We start from the raw sequence: 26,535 nt of genomic DNA on the forward strand, positions 1-26,535 counted from the left end.
GGCCCATGATGATAGAAAATCTAAGGCAGGGGTCTCCAAACCTGGCAACTTTAAGACTTGTGAACTTCAACTCCCTGGATTCCTCTAGCTGGGCACTTCTGAGAGCTGAAGTCCATGCATGCTGGCTGGAGAATTCTGGGAGTTGAAGTCCACAAATCTTAAAGCTGCCAGGTCTGGAGACCCCGATCTAAGGGACTTGAGTGAAAGATGTGAATTGGGGTAGGGGGTGGGGAGTCCTTCTGGTTCCCAGTTCAGGTGCATCAGCTACAATAAGTTTGCACCACTGTTTCTCCTCTGACTGAGAACAGAAGCCCACTAAAAGTCTCTATGAAGCTGAGAAGTTTCTGTCTCAGTGAAATACCACCTTATGCCAAACCCTTGCTGGGCTTCAGCTCGTACCAGGAAAAGAAATTTACCTTCTCGAAGTACTTGATCTCGTAATCCAGGATGATCCCATTCGGCTGCTTTGGGGGCTCCCAAGAAAGGGTCATGCTACTTCCGGAGCTGCCGTGCAGATGCATTGTGGGAACTACGGAGGGAGCTGCAAAAGGTGGGAATCGTTAGTATTTCTCTCCATCTCGGATTAAAGCAAATCCCTGCTCTGAACAACACCACAGTTCTCTGGGGCACAGGAGATTCCTTGCATGAATGCTGGATTGGTCATCTAGGATCGTTTTCTTGGCGGCTATCCTGTAGTGTTTATTAGGAGTTGAATAATAATAATTTTTATTATTATTACACAATAATAATTATAACTGTGAAGGTCAAAAAGCTGTTAAGTAGACACCCTACCACCTTAATACAGCTTAATGGCTACACCATTTTCAAATGTGCACAAAAGAGCAATGTGAAACAATTTGTTGAGAGAATAGAATAGAATAGAATAGAATAGAATAGAATAGAATAGAATAGAATAGAATTCTTTATTGGCCAAGTGTGATTGGACACACAAGGAATTTGTCTTAGTGAATAGGCTCTCAGTGTACATAAAAGAAAAGATACATTCGTCAAGAATCATAAAGTACAACACTTAATGATAGTCATAGGGAAACAGTCAATATAAATCTTAAGGATACCAGCAACAAGGTTACAGTCATACAGCCATAAGTGGGAGGAGATGGGTGATAGGAATGATGAGAAGATTAATAGTAATGCAGACTTAGTGAATAGTTTGACAATGTTGAGGGAATTATTTGTTTAGCAGAGTGATGGCGTTCGGGGAAAAAACTGTCCTTGTGTCTAGTTGTTCTGGTGTGCAGTGCTCTATAGCGTGTTTTGAGGGTAGGAGTTGAAACAGTTTATGTTCAGGATGTGAGGGGTCTATAAATATTTTCTCTTTTTGACTCGTGCAGTATACAGGTCCTCCATGGAAAGCAGTTTGGTAGCCATTGTTTTTTCTGCAGTTCTAATTATCCTCTGAAGTCTGTGTCTGTCTTGTTGGGTTGTAGAACCGAACCAGTGAATGGTTAGTTCTGCGTTTGCTAGGAGAGTCACTCTGCAGGAAGATCTGTTTTGTCCTACAGAAATAAGGCTACTGATAGAAGAGGGTATTTATAGCTCAGGGTTGACCTGTGGGGTCCTTGATGCTCCCTTAGCTTGGTGGGTTTTCTTGCAGACGTCTCATTACCCAACTGGACAACATAATCAGTGCTAGAAAGGAGTGGGGGTTGATCTCTGTTTAGATACTAATAGCTTGTTTTATCAGCGAATCAAGGGACTATCAACTCAAACAAACAAGCTAATAGTAAACAACATCCTAATCAAGGAACTACCAAGAACACTTCCCACCAACACCAACAAGGCAAGCCACTAATATATAAACAAAGAGCAAACCCCACACCCTTCCAGCACTGATGATGTTATTTAGCCAGGTAATGAAATGTCTTCAAGAAAACAACCAAGGACCCCACAGAATTAAAACTCTTCTTATTCTTCTAAAACTCTTTTTATTCTTCTCCTGCTGCATAGATCCCAACGTTTCTTCTCAAATGCTGGCAGTCCGTATCATGGAAGCTACTACGGTAGTAGTTTTCTATCAGTTGCCAGAGAATTGCAATTTCAAATTTGGGGAGTCTCAAAAAAAAAAAAAAAATCAAAGCCATTGTGACTTTATGAAACAAGAAGTACACATACCGTGTTTTCCCCAAAAATAAGACCCTGTCTTATATTTTTTTTGAACCCCGAAATAAGCGCTTGGCCTTATTTTCGGGGAGGTCTTATTATTTTGGGGCACGTGGAGCAAGACGGGGCTCCTCTTGCAGACTTACCTGATTATAAGAGCCTTGGTGGCGCAGCAGACTAAAGTGCTGTTAACTAGCACCAGCTGCCTGCAATTACTGCAAGTTCAAATCTCACCAGGCTCAAGGTTGACTCAGCCTTCCATCCTTTCGAGGTAGGTAAAATGAGGACCCGGATTGTGGGGGCAATAAGCTGACTTGGTATAAAAAAAGAACACCGCTTGGGGGGGCCAAAAGCCCTACTAAGCAGGTATATACAAAAAGTATGAAAGCTATTGCTTAACGCATTGTAAGCCGCCCTGAGTCTCCGGAGAAGGGCGGCATATAAATTGAACCAATAAATAAATAAATAAATAAATTTCCAGCTCTATCTCACTAACCCTAACCAGAGGAAATGGTGGGGACCGGCTGCACATGCGTTTAAATATTTTCGGGGAGGGCTTATTTTCAGGGAGGGCTTATTTTCGGGGGTGGGGGTGGGTTATTTTAGCGCAAGCACTCAAAAGCCTGATTGGGCTTATTATCAGGGGATGTCTTATTTTCAGGGAAACAGGGTATGTAACAGGTTTGGTCTGTGTTATATCCTTCCCCTTCCAGCTGTTATCTACTTGCTCATTTCAGTACAGGTCTAGATATCCAAATTCATTTTTTTTAAAAAAAAAAAATCAACTTTGGAGCTGGACTGCTATGCTAAATGTTTAGACATTGGGGAAAAAAATGATTGTTTGCAATATCACTCGCATTACCTCACTTGTAAACACTTCAAACAAAATTAACAACCCATTTGATTTCTTTGCAACAAAAATCCTTTTGTTAGGTCAGAGTTCTAATGCTATCTCCCAGGACATTTTTTGGCAGGAATAAGATTCCTAACTTAATCCAGAAGGATCCTCGCTGGTGCAACAGAGAAGGTTCCAGGGAGAGAAGCAGTGATGAAATCCAATTTTTTTTACTACCGGTTCTGTGGGCGTGGCTTGGTTGGCATGGTGTGGCTTGGTGGGCGTGGCAGGGGACGGATACTGCAAAATCTCCATTCCTATCCCACTCCAGGGGAAGGATACTGCAAAATCTCCATTCCTACCCCACTCCAGGGGAAGGATATTGCAAAATCTCCATTCCCACCCCACCTTGGGACCAGCCAGAGGTGGTATTTGCTCGTTCTCTGAACTACTCAAATTTCCGCTACCAGTTCTCCAGAACCTGCTGGATTTCACCCCTGGAGAGAAGGAATTATAGTATCCTTTGCAGAAGTTACTCACCTGCCTGATTGGTCGTGATGTTGACTGAGGCAAACTGTGGGTTTTGGAGACTTTTGCTGGAGACGCCGTTCACCGCTTGGATTTCAAAGGTGTACTGCGTGTGGGCCATCAGGTTGCTGATGTAGATGTGCCTCTCGGTCAGGCCGAGTTGGCGGGGGACGAACTCCACGTTGTCATCGCAACGCATGCACAGCCGGCGCTCCACGCTACACTTCTTGCAGATGATGTTATAGAGCAAGTCATCCCGCCCGCCCGCGTCTCGCGGTTCGCTCCACTCCAGCACTAACGACGTCTCGTTCACGTTGGAAATGACGTTGCGTGGGGCTGTTGGCACGCCTGCAAGACAAAAACAAAAACAAAAACATCAAAGGACCTCAAGGCATCTCAAAATGCTTTCCCCCTCCAAATCTCTCTGTGTGTGTGTTTGTGTGTGAGCATTTCACACGTATTTCTGAGTTGGTGTTGGGACTCAGCAGCAAAATGCTGGCTTTGCAAGGCAGATGTTAGGTTAGAGATATTAGTTTGATTAGAATAGCGTGAGTGGGCTTGGGATAAATCTGGACTATGGATGTGATGGAAGCAACAATGATTTACAACGACAGACACATAAAGATACAACAGAAATGTTGTATCTTTACGAGAAACGAGCCTGTAGTACAGTAGACTAAAGCACTGTTATTAACAGATTAACATCTGCTGCTTGCAATTACTGCAAGTTCAAATCTCACCAGGCTCAAGGTTGACTCAGCCTTCCATCCTTTCAAAGGTAGGTGAAATGAGGACCCAGATTGTGGGGGCAATAAACTGACTTTGTATAAATATACAAAAGGATGAAGGCTATTGCTTAACGCATTGTAAGCCGCCCTGAGTCTCCGGAGAAGGGCGGCATATAAATTAAAGCAATAATAATAATAATAATAATAATAATAATAATAATAATAATAATAATTATTCAATCAATCAATCAACCAATCAATTAATCAATCAGAATAGAGCAAGAATGGACCCTGGAGGTTTTCCTGTCCAAACCCCAGCTCAAGGAGGAAACTTTATACCCGTTCAGACAAGCGACTGTCCAGTTTTCTTCTTAAAAACCTCCAGTGTTATGAAGCACCCACAACTTCTGAAGGCAACTTCTGTTCCACTGGTTAATTGTCTTCACTCTTAGGAAGTTTCTCCTTAATTCCAGGTTGTTTCTCTCCTTTTGTTAGTTTCCATCCATTGTTTCTTGTCCTGCCCTCTGGTGCTTTGGAAAATAAGTTGATCCGTTCTTCTTTGCGGGAACCCCTCAGATACTGGAAGACTGCTATCATGTCATCCCTGGTCCTTCTTTTCTCTAGCCTGGCAATACCCAATTCCTGCATCCGTTCTTCATATGTTTTAGTCTCCAAGCCTTTCATCGTCTTAGTTGCTCTTTTCTTGCTTTCTGGTGCTTTGGAGAATAATTTGACCCCCTCTTCTTTGTGGCAGACCTTCAAATACTGGAATACTGCTATCATGTCCATCCTAGTCCTTCTTTTCTCTAGACTAGCCCAACCCAAATCCTGCAACCGTTTTTCGTGTTTCTGTCTCCAGGCCTTTAATCATCTTAGTTGCTCTTCTTCGCATTTCCCCACCACCACCAAAGTTTCAACCTCGTTTTTGTAATGTGGTGACCAAAACTGGATGCAGTATTCCAGGTGTGGCCTTACTAAGGCTTTCTAAAGCGGTACTAGTACTTCACATGATTTTGATTCTACGCCTCTGTTTATACAAATGTATTCGTTTTTTTGGGCTGCTGCTGCACACAAATAAGTGGGGCTGGTATTAATTTAGATTTAACTTTATTTCCTTCTACTTTTTTTAATCTCCTCTCTTGCTTGACTTGCTTTTTCTTCCTTCTTTTTTGTTCTTTGTGTAACATTGTTTACCTAGAAAGGCATATAATTACCTGTGCCCAGCGATGGGCAGGTAACTCTTGATTGTGAAAGTTATCATTTTGGCCACCGAAACCAAAACAGCAGGAATAAAATCGCTAGCCTTTTCTTTTCCTTTTTGCTAGGAGGTGGGGTTGTTGCATTTTTAAACCGAATACTGACATTTCTAGAAATTTGCTAAGTCGCCACCAGATTTCACTGGGACAGGGCGGGGAAGGCGGAGGGTGAAACTTGATAGGGAGCTTTTAAAAAAAAATTCGAAGCATCTTGCTTTTGTTCTTGGGGTGTGCAAAAATAGCCTTTCACAATTTTCACGCTATTCACAGACTGAGGACACGGATGGAAATAAGAAGCGCTTCATTACATGCAATTTGGATTAAGAAAACATTCAACAGTCATTCGGTTAGGGTAGAGTTCTCTTCTAAGACACTTGTTCCCTGTAATTCTGAATAAATAAAAATTGTAGCTTATACTGCTGGATAGAAAGAAACAATGGGCCACGTGATCTGGAAGGAATAAGGACCAAAAGTTGACTGTTTCAGTAATATAAAACCCCATCCATTTGGAAGCCAAGTCTTCATTTCTGCTCGTGGAGAACATTGTGCTAATATTTTCCAGGGAAACTTTTCCAAACAGTGCAGGAGACAATTTAAAAAATAAATAAATAAATAACTAGGTTAGATTATATTGATTTTAATAATCCGCATGACCTCTGTAAAAAAAAAAGGGAGAAGCAGCAAATTTACAAATGCATCATCCCTTTTGTCTTCCAAACTTAAGATCTTTCCAAATTTATGTGTACTTTGATTTGAATCATGGAAGAACGGGCTGTAAAGATGCATTTTTTTTGGCTAGCATTTGTGAGATGATTTATATGCCGTTCTCCTCTCCAAGCAAGTTCCTGAAGCTGCTTTGCAAAAAAAAATAATAATAATCTGAAAATCTTGGCACCGGACAAACCTTTACGGGAATATTTGCCTTGCTTTCGAAAATGAAAGTTGAAGTCTCTTTTGAACGGAACTCAACCTGTTGGCTTCACGGACACGTTTCTGTACTGGTTATTCCCTCCTTTTAGGATTTCTTTTTAAAAAAAAATATATTTTCCAGTCTAGACTGATATACTCGATAGTCACACATTAATAGACTTGACTATTTAATTTCCCAGGCCAGATAAAGTCATCCATTCAAATTATGTCTAACTGATTACTTTCTAATTTCCCCATCTTGAATGGATGCTATAGGTAGTCCTCAATTTAGAACCATTCATTTAGTGACTGTTCGAAGTTACATCAGCACTGAAAAAAAGTGACTGATGACCATTTTTCAAATTTACGACCATTACAGCTTGATCAAAATTTGGATGCTTTCTGATCAGAAAAGTCAAGGGAGAAGCCAGATTCTCTTAACAACGGAGTTATTAACTTAAGAACTGTGGTGATTCACTTAACAACTTGAGGCAAGAATTGCTGGTAATTCAGATCAGCCCAAATTCTAGTTCTATTTATTAATTATTATATTTTGTTTGCTATATTTCAGCCAATGTGCTAAAAAACCCTTTAACTCCTTTGGCATAGATTTGGATTTATCTCATTATTTTTTTACAGGAATGAGGCAACCCCTAATCTTCGAAGAACTGGTTTTGAGAGCCAGAATAGATGAGAGACATTTCAAGTATTTCAGTTGTGTAATTTAGGGCAATGGTGCAAATTCTTTTTGTTTGGCTTAGACGATCGGCAATCTCAAAGGATCTACTCATCTGGAGCTCTAAGGACACAACCCTTACAATCACTTCTGATCTAGAGTCTGTGGCATATTCTCAGCCAATCAACCAAGATTTTCAAGAATTGGTAGTATCTAGTCTCCAGTTTGTATGACACAACTGCAATTAAGTTGGTAACAGGTAGTCCTCGACTTTAGTGACCGTTTAGTGACCATTTGAAGTTACAACAGCACTGAAAAAAATGCCTTATGGCCGTTTTTCATACTTACGACCATTGCAACATCCCCATGGTCACGTGATCATAATCCAGATGTTTGACAACTGGCTCATATTTATGACGGCTGCAGTGTCCTGAGGTCGTGTGATCCCCTTTTGCGACCTGACAAAACAAACTCAATGGGGAAGCCAGATTCACTTAACAACCATGTGACTCACTTAAGAACTGTGGCAAGAAAGGTTGTAAAATGGGGCAAAATTCACTGAATGACGGTCTCGCTTAGCAACAGAAATTTTGGGCTCAATTGTGGTCGTAGGTTGAGGACTACCCTTTATGGCATTGGTTTCTTAGGCAAGTCTATGTTGAAGGGCTGACAATCATTGGAATGGATGCCAAAGCCTTTGGCTTCTTAATGAATTTGCACCTTAGTGACAAATACAGGATGGATTCTACCCAGCATTAACCTGGTTAGGGAATCATAAACAAATAGGATAGATTAGCACAGCCATGACCCAAACCAACCAGGTTTACTTTGCCTAAGCTTAACATGTTGTGCAAATGCAATCTCGTGGTTTTTATCTCCATTTAGCTTGCCAAGCAAACACAGCTAGCGTGTGAAATAGCCTTTCTGGAAAATAATCAATCCTCTCCCAGGCTGGCTATCTGCCTGGACAGATGTGGCCAGCTGAGAAACATTCCATCTCGCTTGCATTTAGCAGCGTTCTTAATTTAATTCCTCTTGCGGGCTTGTTTTGTTGATTTCCAGAGATATGCTAATTCCTCCTGGATACCTGAGACTGCGCGAGTAAACACTTATTAAAAACCGAAAGAAAACCTTGGAACGAAGCTTACTGGTGCAGGCACTGTCGGGGAGATCGGTATCCGCTCTGAAATAATTATTCCGGCACGTACAAAGTATGGCAGCTCCAGAGCTTGTCCGGCTGTTGGGAGGACACGGAGCGCAAAGACCTTCCCCCTGTTTTGACTTGAATGTCCCAGGACCGCAAGCTGGAAGGAAAACACACAGAGACACAAAAATTGAGCTTAGGGAATGGCGTGCAAGAGATGAAGGGGAGCAGCCCTGGACGCAATGAACCAATTCTCCCATCTTGAATTTCACAACCAACAACTAAGGAGGACCAAAGTGGAAAGATCACTGCAGGCCAGACCTTTGATTAATTCTAGGCCAGGGGTCAGCAACCTGCGGCTCTGGAGCCGCATGAGGCTCTTTCACCCCTCTGCTGCGGCTCCCTGTCACTCAAAATATGCGTCACAACCACCAATGTTCGACACCCACCGGCACGCAATTTATTGAACTTTTCAACCCCTGGTAGGCCAGCCACGGATAAATCCAATTCAGAAGAAAACAGAACGTTTAATTCAACTACATATGCTAGTTTTGTGGCCGCTCAAGAAATAGTCAGGCACGGGAAGGGTTTTGTGACTCCCGGTGTTTTCTTTTCTGTGGGAAACGGGTCCAAATGGCTCTTTGAGTGTTTAAGGTTGCAGACCCCTGTTCTAGGCCAACTTCAGCAGCCTTTGGGCCCCACCAGAGGTGCAAACTTCAGCTCCCAGAATTGTCGGCCATGGCCAAGTTAGCTAGGAGATGTGGGAACTGAAGTCCACGCAGGCAAGAAATTGGGAAAGTTGGCTTACGTAATGAACAGAAAGAAGTTAACAGAAGAGGCCACTTCACTCAAATTGTCCTTTAATTTATCTCTGAGGTAGATAGACGGTTTATTTCTATTTATCTCTGAGGGAGTTCATAAATAAATAAATGTATTTATCTGAGGGGAATGTGATTAAGAAAACATTAGAACGTGCTGAAATGGATAGATTAACGCTTGCTATTAAGGATAAAGAAGAAAACAGAATATTGTTTTTGATATGGGATATATTCTATCAATGGCTAGACAACAGAAACAGAAGTTAGAAAGGAGGAGGTTAAAAAAAGAGGAAATGTTAAAGTGAAAGTTGTTAAAAAAAGATGATGTTATCGTTATTATATTATTATATTGTTAACATTATGGTGATGAATACTACAACAAATTGGTGGATTACGATTGTTTAAAAATAACTGTACCCAGATCACACACTGTTTGATGGAAATTGAATGTTATATAAATAAAGCAAAGAAAACATGAATGAATAAGTAAGTAAGTAAGTAAGTAAGTAAGTAAGTAAGTATGTAAATAAATAAATAAATAAATAAATAAATAAGTAAGTAAGTAAGTAAGTAAGTAAGTAAGTAAGTAAGTAAAACTTGTGAACTCTGCCAATAGGAAGAAGGCCCAGAATGCCATCAGATATGTCAGAATACCCTTCCTTAAACCTACACCCTCCAGCTCCAGCTTGGCAGCTTGAAGATGCTGTGGACTTCAACTCCCAGAATTCCCTGCTGGCTAAGGGATTCTGGGAGTTGAAGTCCACATAGCTAGGGGTTGAGAAACATTGTTCCTGTTGAGCAGACAGACTTTCATCATTCCAGATCAATTATTCCTAGACTTAAGGAATAAAAGGATCTGGTGTGGCCCTTTCAGCTGAATGTGACATGGGTTCTAATCCTCCTTCTCTTCTGGGGGAGGACATTTCAGAGAGGATGACCTCATTGTTCCCCACCACTGCCTGAAGGAACACAATTTTCTTCTCCAATGTGAGCGTGGTTTAGTGACGGGGGAAAAAAAGTCATGAAACATCATGTGATGACGCCGTGATGACACGAGTTTGACACCCCTGCCATAGATAAATGATGATGATAGATGCTGTAGATAGAGAAATGATAGACAATATATATATAGAGAGAGAAAGAAAACAGAAAGAGGAATTGAAAATGAATGGAAACGAAAGGAGAGAGGAAGGAAAAGGGGAGAGGAGGAAGGGAAGGGAAGAGAGAAAAAAAAAGGAGAAGAAAGGGATAGGAAGGGAATAAGAAAGGGTTTAAAGACACTGTCAGACATCTGCTAGAATAATTTCACCTTCAGAGTAGATAGTTCACCCACCAAAACTTTGAATGCAGAATGACCAGAGGTGGGTTTCAGCAGGTTCTGACCAGTTCTGGAGAACCTGTAGCGGAAATTTTGAGTAGTTCGGAGAACCGGTAAAAACCATCTCTGACTGGCCCTGCCCCCATCTATTCTCTGTCTCCTGAGTCCCAGCTGATAGGGAGGAAATGGGGATTTTGCAGAAACCTTCCCCTGCATTGGGGAGGGAATGGAGATTTTACAGTATCCTTCCCCTGCCACGCCCACCAAGCCACATCCACAGAATCGGTAATAAAAAAAAATTGAATCCCACCACTGAGAGTGACACTATGCTCACAGCAACACAATGAGCCTGAAATGAGAGGCGGAGTGGTTGATATAATGTCTAATTCTCTAAACCTGTACAGGCTTCCAATAACCAACCACTCAAGATAAATAGCATTCAGATTGTGTTGGGATATCCTTCTCTTTTGCTAGGATATCCTAGCAAAACCAAAAAATGCAAAAGAGCCTGTTGGCTGAAACAGAAACTGAAACTGAAGCTGTTTTGCTCCTTCCTTATGTGAATAACAACCCGAGAACTCATCTATCAATCAGAAAGACAATTCTATTATTCTATGATTTATGACAGTGTTCTGTCTTGTATGATAATTTTAGGCTCATGGCGTCACCACGAAGAGTGCAAAATCTTTCGAACCTGAAACATCCCAAACTCTAACCCAGTTTCCAGTGCAAAAACAAAGTTGTTTCATTTCAAGATTAAAACATTTCCAGCACACTCAAAACAGCTTCTTTGGCTCAAACCAGCAGACTCACAAGTAAGGGACTTCAAACTCTAAATGGGATACAGCAAGGGGGGTGGGGGGAGGCAGTTCACAATCAAACATTTTTGGTTATCTCTGGTGTCAGTTAATCAAAGGAACACACAATCATAGTATTGTCTTAGTCCAGATCTATAGGCTCATTACAAGATTATTGCAAATCCACTTCAATCAGATTGATCAGAGCATTGCTAGGAATGTCAAAGGAGGGTACTGTCATAAAAACTGGAAACTCCTATCTTTATAGACTGGTGTCCCAAGAGGATACAGACATAGGCAGCAGTTAAAAACCATAATGACATCATAGGCATCGTGATGTCATCTAAATCAGTTGTGTTGTAATTGAAGAAGCAATGGATGGAAACTAATCAAGGAAAGAAGCAACCCAGAACTAAGGAGAAATTTCCTGATAGTTGGAACAATTAATCAGTGGAACAACTTGCCACCAGAAGTTGTGGACGCTCCAAAACTGGAAGTTTTAAAGAAGAGATTGGACAACCATTTGTCTGAAATAATATAGGGCTTCCTGTCTCAGCAGGGGTTTGGACTAGAAAACCTCCAAGGTCCCTTCCAACTCTGTTATTCTCCTTGGCATGCTAGCATCACAACACATGTATTGCAGAGGTGGTATTCAGCAGGTTCTAACCAGTTCTGGAGAACCGGTAGTGGAAATTTTGAGTAGTTAGGAGAATTGGTAAATACCACCTCTGACTGGCCCTGCCCCATCTATTCTCTGCCTCCCAAGTCCCAGCTGATCAGGAAGAAATTTATTTTATTTTATTTTATTTTATTTTATTTTATTTTATTTTATTTTATTTTATTTTATTTTATTTTATTTTATTTTATTATTTTATTTTATTTTATTTTATTTTATTTTATTTTATTTTATTTTTTAATTAATTAATTAAATTTCTATACCGCCCTACTCCCGAAGGACTCAGGGCGGTGAACAGCCACAGGATAAAACACATAAATACAAAAATTTAAAATAGAATAAAAACGAATTAAATAATTTGGCTGAACAAATTTAAAATACCCCATAATTTAAAAACAAATTAAAATTTACATTTAAAAAGGGGAGAAGATTTAGGCCAGGCCAGCTTGATGAAATAAAAAAGTCTTAAGCGCGCGACGGAAGGCGCGCAGATCCGGGATCCTCCGTATCTCCGGGGGGAGCTTGTTCCAGATCGTAGGTGCCCCCACAGAGAAGGCTCCCCCCCTAGGGGTCGCCAGTCGACATTGTTTAACTGATGGCACCCGGAGGAGCCCCTCTCTATGGGAGCGTAATGGGGATTTTACAGTATCCTTTCCCTGCCACGCCCACCAAGCCACACCCACCAAGACATGCCACGCCCACCAAGTCATGCCCACCAAGCCACGCCCACAGAACTGGTAGTAAAAAAAAATTTGAATCCCACCACTGATGTATTGCCACTTCCTTTCCTGCTTCTTCCATTAAAAACCCAGCTACTGGATCAAACTTCTTCTGGATATGTAGCCTTCTTGGATTTTAAGTATATTCAGACATTATTTGGTTCTGACCTTGAAAAGAGAAGCTTCTAGGTCAGGATTGGATCTGACTTGGGCAAGAAGTCTTGTTGAGTGTATGACTTCTGCTCACATGACAGATTCTTTTGCCAGAGAATGCTGCTTCCTTCTCCATGTCTTGATAGTTTCCTAGATTGCTTACAGTCTAAAATTACAGCACTAATTAAATTCTGAGATTCACTGCCAACATGATGTAATTATGAACACTTGTCTCCTCTGGTTTTTTCTTCTTCAAATGTTACACACATTCATGGAGACAAGTCCTTATTAACCATATGTGGGACAGAGGTTCCATATTCTGGCTTTCTGAGCACCACAATCAAAATGGAAATGAGTCCCTCCACAGTGTCCAGACTGTTAATTTTCTTACCAACATCTGGTTTTATCCCCACCACAGATGCCAACCTGGTCTGAAGGACTTGATCTGATTCAGGAAAACTAAGGCTTATTTTTGACGACCAGACGTTTGGTTTGACTCAGCATTTCATGGTGTATACATTGTGGTGTAGTGAGAAATATGTGGTACGTGGCATGATACATGAGAGCAGTGTTCCAATATCTAAGGGGCTGCCACAAAGAAGAGGGGGTCAACCTCTTCTCCAAAGCGAGAAAGAAAGAAGAAGAAGGAGAAGCAAAGCAACGGATGGAAACTAACCAAAGAGAGAACCAACCTAGAACTAAGGAGAAACTTCTTGACAATGAGAACAATCTATCAGTGGAACAACTTGCCTCCAGAAGTTGTGGATGCTCCACCACTGGAGCTTTTAAAGAAGAGACTGGATGGACATTTGTCTGGAATGGTATAGATAGAGTCTCCTGCTTGAGCATGGGGTTGGACTAGAAGACCTCCAAGGTCCCTTCCAACTCTGTTATTCTAAATTTACTGGAGTACAAGTGAGAAGGGCAAAGCTCAGGTTCCTCCTAAACCATGGAAGTTCACTAGCTCCTCTTGCAGGAGCTGAGAGACACAGGTGTGACGCTGAAGATGGTGGACTAGGATTGGAAAGATGGTGGTTCTAATCTGCCCTTAGCCATGGTAGTTGGCTGAATCAATCTGAGCCAGTCAACTCTCTCTCACCACAAGAGCAGTGTTGTAGATTGCTTGGAGGTAACATGGAGTCTTCAAGACTAATAATGCCCAACCGACGTGTCCTCTGTTCATAAATCCAATTCTACTACTAGCACTGATGATGTTACCTAGTAATAAGCAATTTGGGGATTTATTAACCCTGAATATAGTCCCCGCAGATGGGGACCGCAGCCAAGAAATTAAAAGATGCTTGCTCCCGGGGAGGAAAGCTATGGCAAATCTAGATAGCTTACTAAAAAGCAAAGACATCACCCTGCCAACAAAAGTGTGTATAGTCAAGGCTATGGTGTTCCCAGTTGCAATGTATGGCTGTGAAAGTTGGACTATAAGAAAGGCTGAGCACCAAAAAATTGAAGCCTTTGAACTCTGGTGCTGGAGAAGACTCCTGCGAGTCCCTTGGACTGCAAGGCCATCAAACCGGTCAGTCCTAGAGGAGATCAACCCTGACTGCTCTTTAGAAGGCCAGATCCTGAAGAGGAAACTCAAATACTTTGGCCACCTAAGGAGAAGGAAGGACTCCCTGGAGAAGAGCCTAATGCTGGGAACGATTCGAGGGCAAAAGAAGAAGGGGACGACAGAGAACGAGGTGGCTGGATGGAGTCACTGAAGCAGTCGGCGTGAGCTTAAATGGACTCCAGAGGATGGCAGAGGACAAGAAGGCCTGGAGGAACGTTGTCCATGGGGTCGCGATGGGTCGGACACGACTTCACAACTAACAACAACAACAATAGTCTCAATTTGGCGATCAGTACTCAGTACACTATTTCTGATCTCATATAATCAACCAGAATAGAGCCAGTCAACTATCTCTCACCGTAAGAGCAGTGTTGTAGAGGTTACGGTGTAGGACGAAACCTGGGAAACCAAGATTTGAGACCACCTTCAGCCATAGAAGCTCGCTGGGTAACTCTGGGTCAGTTCCCGTCTCATGACCCATCTTACTTCACAGGATTGCAACTGCCCTGGATTGCCGGAGGCAAAGCAGGATACATATCTAATGACTAAACTGACTCTAAAACGGGCGCTGATACGTTCCTAAAGACACCGTCGGAGACTCGTGTGTCGCAATCCAATTTATCGGAGGGCACCAGAATGGGGGAGAGACATACAAACCCACAGTTGTCCTAATCTTGTTCTATAATAAACTCATTATAATGATGACATTGCACAAATTAATAACCACACCCTCCCTCAAGCTCCTTCATTAGCGTAATAGCTTTGGCCCAGTTTGCGGGGTGCGTTTTGGCTTTATCGTTCGGGCCCAGAAACTCCAACGTGATTCAAGTCCCACCCTTCTTGGTGCCTAAACTGACTATTCCCAGTTATCCTCTGAATTTGCCTGGTCTAAAAGACTCTGGAACCCTTTATTATTATTTTGGAACTATCGTTTGATAAGAGGAAGCTGAGGACGACAGCAAGGAAGTATGTCAAAGCAGCAATCTCGGAAGAAGGAATAAAAGTTGTTCCACCACTCCAACAGAAACTGGTTTTGATATCTCTGGCAACGCCCATAAGATACCTAGCACAGACTGTCTCCTTCTCTTTTCTTTTTCTCCTTCCTCTTTTTTTTCTTTCTTTCTTTCGCTCTCTTTCTTTCTTTCTTTCTTTCTTTCTCTTTCGTTCTTTCCTTTCTTCCTTCCTCCTTCCTTCTTTCCCTCCTTCTCTCTCTCTCCCTCCCTTCTCTCCTTCCCTCCCTCCCTCCCTTCCTTCCTTCTCCTATCTACCTACTTATCTATCTGGAAGGGCGAGATGTTCAAAAATTGTGCTAACTTCATTTTTAACAGGGAATACCTCTGCATTCCTACCATACAGTAGGAGCTGCCCAATACGGAGGCAGCCTCTCTAGCTGGGCAGTATAAATGTAATGGACTTTTGTTGCTCATGGAAGGTTGAAAACCTGAGAAGCTTTAAGCTCATAAATCATGCAACTCATATTCATGTTCAGAGGTGGGTTTCAGCAGGTTCTGACCAGTTTTGGAGAACCGGTAGCGGAAATTTTGAGTAGTTTGGAGAACCAGTAAATACCACCTCTGACTGGTCCCGGCCCCCATCTATTCTCTGCCTCCTGAGTCCCAGCTGATAGGGAGGAAATGGGGATTTTAGAGTAACCTTCCCCTGGAGTGGGGAGGGAATGGAGATTTTACAGTATCTTTCCTCTGCCATGCCCACCAAGCCATGCCCACCAAGCCATGCAACGCCCACCAAGCCACACTTACAGAACCAGTAGTAAAAATTTTTGAAACCCACCACTGTCTGGGTTCCTCTTCAGAGTCTTTCCATTTCTCTCTAACAGCTGAGTTCGTGGAATTTGTTCAACCTTCCTTCTGAATTAACTCGTTTTCTGGCTTTGCACAAGACATTAAGCCAATAAACAAACAAACCATCCTCATCGCCACAACTATTCCAAAATTTGAGTGAATCGAGCTTAGCATATCACCTTAATGTGGTCGCTAGCACCTAACAGACCTAGTTAAATCTGATATATAAACACAACCACCCTCTGAGTTTTATCATTCACACTGCCTTGTGATATAGACTGGTGTCATCCATATTGAGGAAGGGTATGTTCAGCTGGGTATTTGCTAGGCATGCTAAGTAGAACAGCTCCAAAGCAGATGACACAGCCACAATTCAGCTTAAAAGCACACAATCTACAACCAACTGCTCCACTGTTTCTCAGCCTCTAAAAGTTTAAGATGCATGAACTTCAACTCCCAGCTATGCTGGCTGGGGAATTCTGGGAGTTGAAGTTCATGTGCGTTAAAGTTAAAGCATGGTTGGCTGGGGAATCCTGAGAGTTGAAGTCCATGTGCCTGAATGCTTGTTTGGTTGGGGAATTCTGGGAGTTGAAGTCCATGTGTCTGAAAGCATGGGTGAATTCTTGAGCCACCCATGCTTTAACTTTAAGACATATGGACTTCAATTCCCAGAATTTCCCAGCCAACCATGCTTTTAGACAGATAGACATTCATGGAAACATGGCTGGCTGGGGAATTCTGGGAACTGAAGTCTATGTGTCTTAAAGTTGCCAAGATTGGGAAATCCTTCTCTAAACCTTTATTATGGACCCCGCAAATTTCTAATGAAGAGACCAGATTTACATTTTCTTGTGTTGAAAAGTGCTATGGAAATGCACCATGGGATTTGCACCGTGCTTCCCTGGTCCCTCCCTAGTGATGGCCAGGGGTGGGCTTCAAAAATTTTAACAAGGGGTTCTCTGCTGGGTTGCTGGATGGGTGTGGCCATGGTGGGCGTGGTCTAGTCAACCTCCTGCACCATGGCGGAGGAAGGCTTTTTGCCCTCCCCAGGCTCCTGTGGCTTTCCTTGAGCCTCCAAGAGGGCAAAAACAGCCTCCCCAGGCTCCGGAGGCCCTCTAGAGGCCGGAAACAGAAGGCCCGTTTCTGGTCTTCCCGAACTTCCAGCAGGCCCATTTTTCACCCTCCCCGAGCCTTCGTGTGGGCCCTGCAGTTACCTTCATCCAAAACGGGCCGTGTGGGGACTCCTGGGAGGGGCAGGGTGAGGTGGGCAGGGCCAGCCAGGACTGGGAGTTTGGGGGTTCTCCGAACTGCACAGAATCTTAGCTTGAGGTTCTCCCGAACCCCTGCGAACCCCCAGCAGAACATCCCTGGTCCACTGTATCTGCTTCCTCTTGTGAGACCTTTATCCAAAGGTATTATAAATACATGGCAGAGGCCACAGCTGTGGGTGAAGGGTTCCAAACCTTCAAAGGGACAATTTATGCACGTCATTCATCAGCTGCTTTGATGAGCTGTTGCGAGAAGGGAGAGAGAAATGAAGAGAAGGCCCTTGAAAAAGTTTCAAAAGAAATGAATTAATTCAAGTGGAGGGAAATCTTGATCTAATCCTTCCATTTTGCTTCGGGCAAAACATCATTTCGAAGCTTGAGAGGAACTTGGCTTTTGAAAGCTGGCTAGATGGGCGAGGACGTCATCGCATACGAGGAGTGAATGAAGTCATTTTCATCAGCTGTGTGATGTCATGAGGTGCATGGCCTCATTGTGACTTTTAACAAACGCTTGTGTCTTCCAAAACACTGAAAGGCTGCCGTTCCCCTTCCATCAATACCACCATTATTGGTGGCCTCCAAAGATTGCTTCGTCTTGGCTTAGACCCAAGATGAAAAGCAGAAATGTCACACAATCCTTTATCTGACAACCCTGTTTTATAAACCACAGTACGGCGGTTTAATGCATGTGACACACTCAATCCAAGCAAAGCACATCAGAGTGAGCATTATAGTCCCAAAGGTGCTTTTTCAAGAGGCAACTGGGATTTCTTGTTTTCCCTTGAAGACGTTTCGCTTTTCGTCCAAGAAGCTTCTCCAGCTTTTGAGCATTACAGGGTTTGTGTTCAGGGGCGTCTGAGGGAGCAGGTGTTTAAAAAGTCCAAACTGCTGCTGCAATGCATATAAAAAATGGGTAGGAATTGAACTGCATGGTTGCAATCTCAATTGTGAGTTGTGTGGTTCCCCTGTGATGTCCCTCACATACTAACAAATGTTTATTTTACCTGAGCTTTTATCTAAGCAGGGTAGATGTGTTTGTGTGTATGTATGTACACATCTACAAATACACATCTACAGATACACATCTATTGTACTTAGATATTATCTATAATCATCCAAGCATCCACCCACCCACCCAGCTACCTACCTACCTACATACCTATCTGTCATCTATCACCTGTCTTCCTATCTATCATTTGTCTGTCCATCCATCCACCCCCACCCTATCCATCCATCCATCCATCCATCCATCATTTGTCACTTGTCTCCCTGTCTCCCTATCATCTATCATCTGTCTTCTTATCTATCATCTGTCTGTCTGTCCATCCATCCACCCCCACCCCATCCATCCATCCGTCCGTCCATCCATCCATCCATCATCTATCACCTGTCTTCCTATCTATCATCTGTCTGTCCATCCATCCACCCCATCCATCCATCATCTATCACTTGTCTCCCTGTCTCCCTGTCTCCCTGTCTCCCTGTCTGTCTGTCTGTCTGTCTGTCTATCTATCTATCTATCTATCTATCTATCTATCTATCTATCTATCATCTATTTATCATCTCCCTAGCATTTTTTTTATTCCTAGTATTTTCCACAAATGCAGGGTCTGTTTTTTTTAAACCATTGTTTGAGACAGGAATTGATTGATTCAAAAAAAACAAACACACACACATATGTGCACCTGTGTTTGTGTGTATGTGTGCAAGACAAAAGCTGGAAGACAAAAGAAAAAGGAAAACTAGACTGTTTTTATGTTTAAAAAGGGGGAAGATACTTTTCAGTGCTTTGTACCACGTGCAAAGGAGGAAAGAAAAAAATCAATAGGAACTGGGTCGATAGAGAATTAAGGGACCGGCTGACGTGGTTTCTGCACCCATCCTAAACACCACTGAAAAATGGAAGTTAAGTGGCGATATTAAACGAATAATGGTGCCTCATTCATTCACTAAATGGAAACAACACAGAGAAACCCAGCAGGCTGCTGAAGGGATGCTCACGTACTGCCTTGGTTGAATCGGTCCAAAGAAATTTTCTCCCAAAAGACAGAGTCGGTTTAACTAAAATGCTTCACAAATGTGGCAATTCTCAGACCACGTGGGCTAGAAAAAATCCCATTGGATGGCCTCCTGCGTGTCTCTTAACAAATATGTGTAACTGATCTGGACTCCCAGCAGTTCAGGAGAACTGGTAATGGCAGTGGAAGGCTCCGCCCACCTGCCCGGACATCATCAGGGACGCTCTGCGCATTCACAGAAGGTTTGGAGCAAGTTCAGAAGAAGGTTCTCAAGATTGTGAAGGATCTGGAAAAAGCCAGTGGTATGAGGAACAGGGAAAAGATTTGGGCGTGCTTTAGCTTTCAGAAGAGAATTTCAAGCTTCAAATATGTAAAGGGTGATACCCAGCAAAGGGAGTGAACTTTTTTTTTTCTAGTTGTTCAAGAGAAGTGAACCAGAACAAGGGAGTTAAATTTGCAGGTAGTCCTTGACTTACGACCACAATTGAACACCAAATTTCTGTTGCTAAGCGAGATATTTGTTAAGTGAATTTTGTCCCATTTTACAATCTTTCTTTGCCGCAATTGTTAAATCATTGCAAATGATACATTAGTAACACGGTTGTTAAGTGAATTTGGCTTCCATGTTGACTTTGCTTGTCAGAAGTTTGCAAAAGGGGAATCACGTGACCCCAGGACACTGGTCACAAATACATTACATTGCCAGCCCTCCAAATTTTGATCACATACCCATGGGGATGCTGCAAAGGTTATAAGTATGAAAACTGGTCGTAGGTCACTTTTTTCAGTGCTGCTCTAACTTCAAGTGGTCACTAAACGAATGTTTAAAAAAAAGGAATAACGGGAAGCGATCTTCCTATAATCTTCTCAGCTGTCCTCACCACTTTCTGTATGGACTTTCTATCTGGGGCACTGTAGCCACCAAACGAAATAGTGATGCAGTTTGTTAAAACGCTCTCAATCCTGCTTCAGTAAAAAGTGGTCAGGACAGAAGGAGAAAGATATGTTCTCCTCATCCGATGCAGGAAATGTAGACGCTGGTTCGCACGCTTCACTAAGAATGATGCACGGAGAGACCAATTCAGATTGTTACTGTTATTCTGCTGCCCAGAACTGGAGTGAACCAAACTCACTTGCTAAGAGTCTGCTGTGGTCAGGTTTGCTGACATCACAATGATTCCATCCCTCTTAGTAAGCCCAGATTCAGAAGAGAGGCCCTTTTTCTCCACCCCAGTGTTAGTTAGGACTCCTGAACCTGTCTGCTACCTCTTCTCGGAGATTCAGGGAGTCCCCATTTTATGACCACAATTGAGCCCAAGATTTCTTTTACAATGTCCCAGCAGTTGCCAGTTACAGTTAAATTAGAGTTTCCCAGCGAAGATGACTAAAGGGTTTCAAATCCTAGACCGGGGGCTGGACTAGAAGACCTCCAAGGTCCCTTCCAACTCTGTTAGTCCTATTCTATTCTATTCTATTCTATTCTGTTCTGTTCTGTTCTGTTCTGTTCTGTTCTGTTCTGTTCTGTTCTGTTCTGTTCTGTTCTGTTCTGTTCTATTCTATTCTATTCTATTCTATTCTATTCCATTCCATTCCATTCCATTCCATTCCATTCCATTCCATTCTTCTATATAGCAATTGGAACACCCCATTTAATAAATTAAACAGGAGTGTGTGTTGTTGTTAAGATGCTTCCAGAAGACATACATTAAAAAAAAAAAACACCCTTCTTTTTTGCTTCAAGGTTATGGATTTTATTTGTATACAAATTTAATGGGCTGTTTGAGGCCTTGAAATGCACCTTGTCTGCATTCCTACAATGTACTTTTAACCTAGTTACTAAATTAATCTGGGTTTGCACAATGTGGTTATTACATTTATCTCCTACTGCAATAAAAAGTGACTCACGCTAACTCCTCCGCCAATAAAATCCAGGATGAAAGTTAACCAAGCTTGGCATATTTGTGTGGCTACATCTGTTTGTTTTTTACCTCACGGCTCTGCAAACGTGGTTAATTGACTATGGCAGGGGTGGGCAAATGTGGCCCTTTTACAACCTGTGGACTTCAACTCCCAGAATTCCTGAGACGGCTGTCTCAGGAATTCTGGGAGTTGAAGTCCACAGGTTGTAAAAGGGCCACATTTGCCCACCCCTGGACTATGATATCTTCTCCACTGTGAGAGTCCTAACCCAGCAGGGGTCTCTTTTTAGCCATGCCTGAGGTAAAAAGGAAGCCGAACTATCGCCATTTACCTCTCACCCCCCCTTCCCCATTTTTCAAAATGTGCATGCTGAACCAGGGAAAGAGCTTTCAATCAAACAGCTAATTAAAACGGCACAACAATCAAAAGTTCTGACTCCTAATCACAGCTGGGAGAGTGTACCATGAAGCTAATTTAGCTGGCTTGGAAGCTTTCCTGAGTTTGGTCAGGCAAGACTTCAGGAAATGTTGTTTTGCAAGGCTGGGATATTTTCTCAAAATGCACCTGGGGGCTAAGATCAGGCCCAGCGCAGGTTCCCTAAGCTCATCGTTTTGAGTAGCTTTGGGTAACTTTCATCTCCTGTCCCACACCTCAGTGTGAAATAAGTCAAGCCACAGAACCGGAGAGGAAACGAACGACGTGAGAATGTTTTGGACAATTAAACCCACTGCGGGACAATACATCAAATTAAACCCACTGCAGCTTCGTGTTAATGATACAAAACCGCTAGCTCTCAGCAGCATCTGGACGGACTTCTCTGGTGAAGTCTTACGTAGGACTTTGTGCAAAAGCTACAAGATGTTCTACCCCAGCTACGGACCCCAAAGAACGCAGCACACACAAACTCTATACAAAGCTTATTTTACTCAAATAACTTAGTCTTTATCAACCAAAGGCTGTTAATAAACTGTCTTAACAGCCTACCAGAATTCTAAGATAAGGTAATCACAATCTTACTAGAGTTGGCAGAAAGCCCAGAAGCAATTTTTGCAGAGAATCCAGACGCGAAGGAGATTGAACTAAAGTTGTTCCCTACAGCTTGCTGCAAGTGGTGTTCCTCCTTAAATAGGCTAAGGAAGTGGCCAATTAGCCCCAAGCCTTACTTTCGAGGAGACCTCCTCCTGAGGAGCCACTCCTGCCTTTTGGCAGCTCTGTGCGCCCGTGCATTGAGAAGAGGCTCCTCCTCTTCGTCCTCTTCACTGAAAGGAGCTTCTGGAGGTTCTGAAGGCCCTGGCTGAATCCCCGCCTCTGGCACCACATCTTCTCCAGCCTCCTCATTGTCTGACTCGAGTGCCAGCTGCACAGGCTGCTGGCACAGCACCACACCAGCCTCCTCGCTGTCGGAATCAGTTACTAGTTGCACAGGCCGCTGATGGGCCACAACACAAGGACACGGGTGCCCCAGGAAAGGGGGAGGTCAAAATCTACAAAATTTACAGATGTTTTATTGGTTTATTTTATTAATCAAATTTATAAAGCTGCCCACCTCACACAAGACAATTCTGGCAAAGAAGAGGACCTTGATGGAGATATGCAGGCAAAAACAGATAAAGCATTTTTTTTTAAAGTCCAGAATCATGAAATGGGACAGCGTCAGGAAGTAACAGGGCTCTAGACTGGGTTGGAAAATTAAAATATTATGGAGGGAGAAAGCAATGGCAAAAAAATAATAATAATTTCATACTGTTGCCAAGAAAACTACAAGAAGGTGGGTATACTCAAGACCTTGCTAAACCTGGCTAAAGAGAAACAGTTTGGTCAAGTGATTAAGGCACCAGGCTAGAAACTGGGAGGCTGTGAGTTCTAGTCTTATTGATTGATTGATTGATTGATTAATTTAATTTGTATACCGCCCTTCTCCCAAAAGGGACTCAAGGCGGTGAACAGCCAAAATTAAAATACATACAATACAAAAGTTAAGATAATTAAAAGAAATTAAATCAATCGGCCTCCCAATTTAAAACCCCAAGTTTATAAAATTTAAAAAATCCCATTAAAAACCCTTTAGGCTAGGCCGGCTTGCTGGAATAAATAAGTCTTCAGGGCCTTACAGAAGGTCCGGAGGTCCGGGATCAGTCGTATTCCAGTCTTGCATTAGGCATGAAAGCCAACTGGGTGACTTTGGACCAATTACCAGGAGACTGTGAGTTCTAGTCCCACTTTAAACATTAAAGCCAGTTTGGCGACTTTGGGCCAGTCCCTCTCTCTCTGTCAGCCCAACCTACCTTACAGGATTGTTGTTGTGAAGAAAATAGGAGGAGGAAGCAGTAGTAGTAGATATGTTCACCCCTTTAAACTGTTTATAAAAACATATAAAAGGTGGGACATATAACATAAATAAAAATAAATATTTTACTTTAATAAAGTATCATTTTATTTCTATTGATGTATTTCCTAGTCAGTCACAATTAGGGCGGGAGTGGGGTTCTCCAGCCCATTTCTGTCTCTGATCTCTTTTAAGTTTGAAATAAAGCTAGAGAAAATAAAAGATTACAGAGGTGGGGAAGATGCTTAAGGAATGCAGCGAGGGGATAAAACCTTTACAGAACAAAGTGCTTTCTTCATTTTTGATCTTTCTTTGTGATTCATTGAATCCACGATAAAAGCCAGACCAAAATTGTTCTTGGACCACATCTTCTTTCTGTGCCTTACAAGGGTTTGGTAACTGTCAGCATGCAGGTAGAAACCTGCAGGCCATGTTCACACAACATACTTAACCCAAGCGACTAAGCTGTTAATCTCGGTGGGTGTACTGTGGCTTACCCACAACTGTTTAGCTTATGCTTTAATGGATCAAGAGAGAAAATGGTTTGACTTAGTCACTGGATAAAACCTGTTGTCTGGAAGAAAAAAAAAAGCCTAGAAGCATCATTAGAGGCGATTGAGAGCGTTTTAACAAACTCCATCACTGCTTGCTTTGGTGGCGGCAGCGCCTCAGATAGAAAGTCCCTACAGAGAGTGGTGAGGACAGCCGAGAAGATTACAGGAAGCTCACTTCCCATTATTCAGGATACTGCTTATAAGCGCTATGTGCTTAGAGCTCGAAGCACTGTTAGAGACCCCACACATCCACTTCATGGTCTGTTTCTGTTGCTCCCCTCTGGGAGGAGGTCCGAAGTACTTCTAGCGGGACTACCTGATTCTGTAACAGCTTTGTTCCCTATGACGTCTGTCTGGTAAACTCGCAAGATTAGTTTTTCTTGCCATGTACCTACAGACTAGACTGTGTTGTTTCTCTGTGTCATATAATATATGTGGGTATTTAAGTATATACATCATTTTTTGTCATGTTTATGTAGTGCATATTGGAGACCCTTTGAGAGCTGTATGCAATGAAATTTCATTTTAATGTATGCCGATTAGTGTACATTTAAAGTGACAATAAAGTTATTCTAAGTCTAAGCCTGTCAAAGGTGGAGAGCTAGAAGGAACTATTATAAAAACTGGGTGGAACAATATTCTGAGGGCCAGTCTGATGTTGTGATGAAGATGCTGGATAAAACCAGGAGATTCTAGTCCTCAAGCACCAAAGCTGGCTAGGTGACTTTGGGCCAATCACCAGGAAACTGTGAATTCTAGTCCCACCTTAGACATGGAAATCATCCGTGTGGCTTTGGGCCAATCACCATGAGACCTATGAATTCTAGTCCCGCCTGAGGCATGAAAGTGAACTTGATGTGAGTTCTAATCCGGCTTTAGGCATGAAAGCCAGCTAGATGACTTTGGGCCCATCCCTCCCTCTAGCCCAATCCACCTCACAGGGTAGTTGTTCTGAGGAAAATAAATGGCAGGAAGATTAGGGTGCAGTATTTCATATGTGCAATATAAAGACAGGATATAAATCGTATTTTTAAAATAAATTAAACCAAATAAGCCAACCGGGGATTAGCAGAAAGAGTTAAGCCAAATAATGATTAATACCGAGCACATCTCCAAAATGGGCATTTTATTCCCACAGTGTAAGTTATTAAAAATAATCAATTGGTAAACGCTTTCCTGAGTGCTAAGCTGTGATCCGCCGCACTGGCAGTCAGCCGGATCTCTTTAAGATCTACTTTCCTGGACGTGTGGCTCCTTCCGATCAATTCTGCCGCATCCCTAACGTGGAGATCGTTTAATCCCTCCACCCACACACCTCGGCCACGTGGCAGCGATTTGCACAGAAAAGATGGATGGGTTGGCTCTCACACTCATGCCAGGAGAACAAAGGAGAGGCATCAACGGCCTAGGAAGGGTCAGGAAGGAAAATCAAGCGCCTTTTGAGAGGTCCCACACGGAGCCGAGGGGCTTCGGCTGAACCCTTCGCAACATGGAAGTTGTGCAGAAGCGGAAGATCAGGATGAGAAGCGGCTGAGGAAATGAATAAATAAAAGCAGGGATATATAGGAAATCCACGCCAACATCTTTTGGTGGTTAAACTGGACTTGCTTTAGGCAATGTCTCAGTGCCAGGGTTTGGCCCAGCCCAGCCCGGCCCATCTCAGCTTTGCTGAAGCTGAGAAAGCCAGTCAGAAACTCCAGCACATGGTGGTCGGAGAGAAAGCCTCACTTTTACTGAATCAAAACCTCACCCAGAGAGAGAGAGGGAGAGAGAGGGAGAGAGGGGGGAGAGAGGGGGGAGAGAGAAAGAGCGAGCAAGCGAGAGAGAGAGAGAAGCTGTTGTTCCTCCTTAGACAAGATTAATAACTGGGAAGACTTCCCATTGAAAGTCAGTGCCAGGATTCCATGTTAAGAAAAAGAAGTTTCCATTCTTCTGAATCCTTCATGTACATTATTTCACTCAGTGTAGGAGGAAAGAAAGAAAGAAAGAAAGAAAGAGGGAAGGAAGGAACAAGAAAGAAAGAAAGAAAGAAAGAAAGAAAGAAAGAAAGAAAGAAAGAAGAAAGGCGAAGAAGAAAGAAGTAAGGAAAAAAGAAGGAAAGAGAAAAAGAGAAGGTGAGAGAATGAAAAAAGGAAGAGAAAAAGAGAGGAAGGAAGGAGGGAAGGAAAGAAGAGAGGGAAGGAAGCAAGGATGGATGGAAGGAAGGAACAAGAAAGAAAGAAAGGAAGGAAGGAAGGAAGAGAAAAGGAAGGAAGGGTGAGAAAGAAAGAAGGAAAAAAAAGGAAAGAGAAAAAGAGAAGGTGAGAGAATGAAAAAGGAAAATAGAGGAAGGAAGGAAGGAATGAAGAGAGGGAGGGAAGCAAGGAGGGAGGGATGAAAGGAAGGAACAAGAAAGAAAGAAA

The 26,535-nt window shown here is 42.6% G+C and overlaps 1 protein-coding gene across 2 annotated transcripts in view; it reads right to left on the reverse strand.

Annotated features, from left to right (window-relative positions):
* EPHB3 (EPH receptor B3) overlaps positions 1-26,535 on the reverse strand; it is a 144,236-nt gene that overhangs the window by 26,965 nt on the left and 90,736 nt on the right. For both annotated transcript variants that reach the window (XM_060682867.2, XM_087872482.1), the window contains exons 4-6: positions 8,202-8,357; positions 3,497-3,832; positions 417-541 (exon numbers count right to left, since the gene is read on the reverse strand). In XM_060682867.2, coding sequence (XP_060538850.2) covers positions 417-541; positions 3,497-3,832; positions 8,202-8,357 — 617 coding nt within the window. The remainder of the gene's footprint in view (positions 1-416; positions 542-3,496; positions 3,833-8,201; positions 8,358-26,535) is intronic.

The sequence above is a fragment of the Pantherophis guttatus genome, chromosome 6 (assembly GCF_059756535.1).
Source record: "Pantherophis guttatus breed Tessera chromosome 6, ASM5975653v1, whole genome shotgun sequence".
Taxonomy (NCBI): Eukaryota; Metazoa; Chordata; class Lepidosauria; order Squamata; family Colubridae; genus Pantherophis; species Pantherophis guttatus.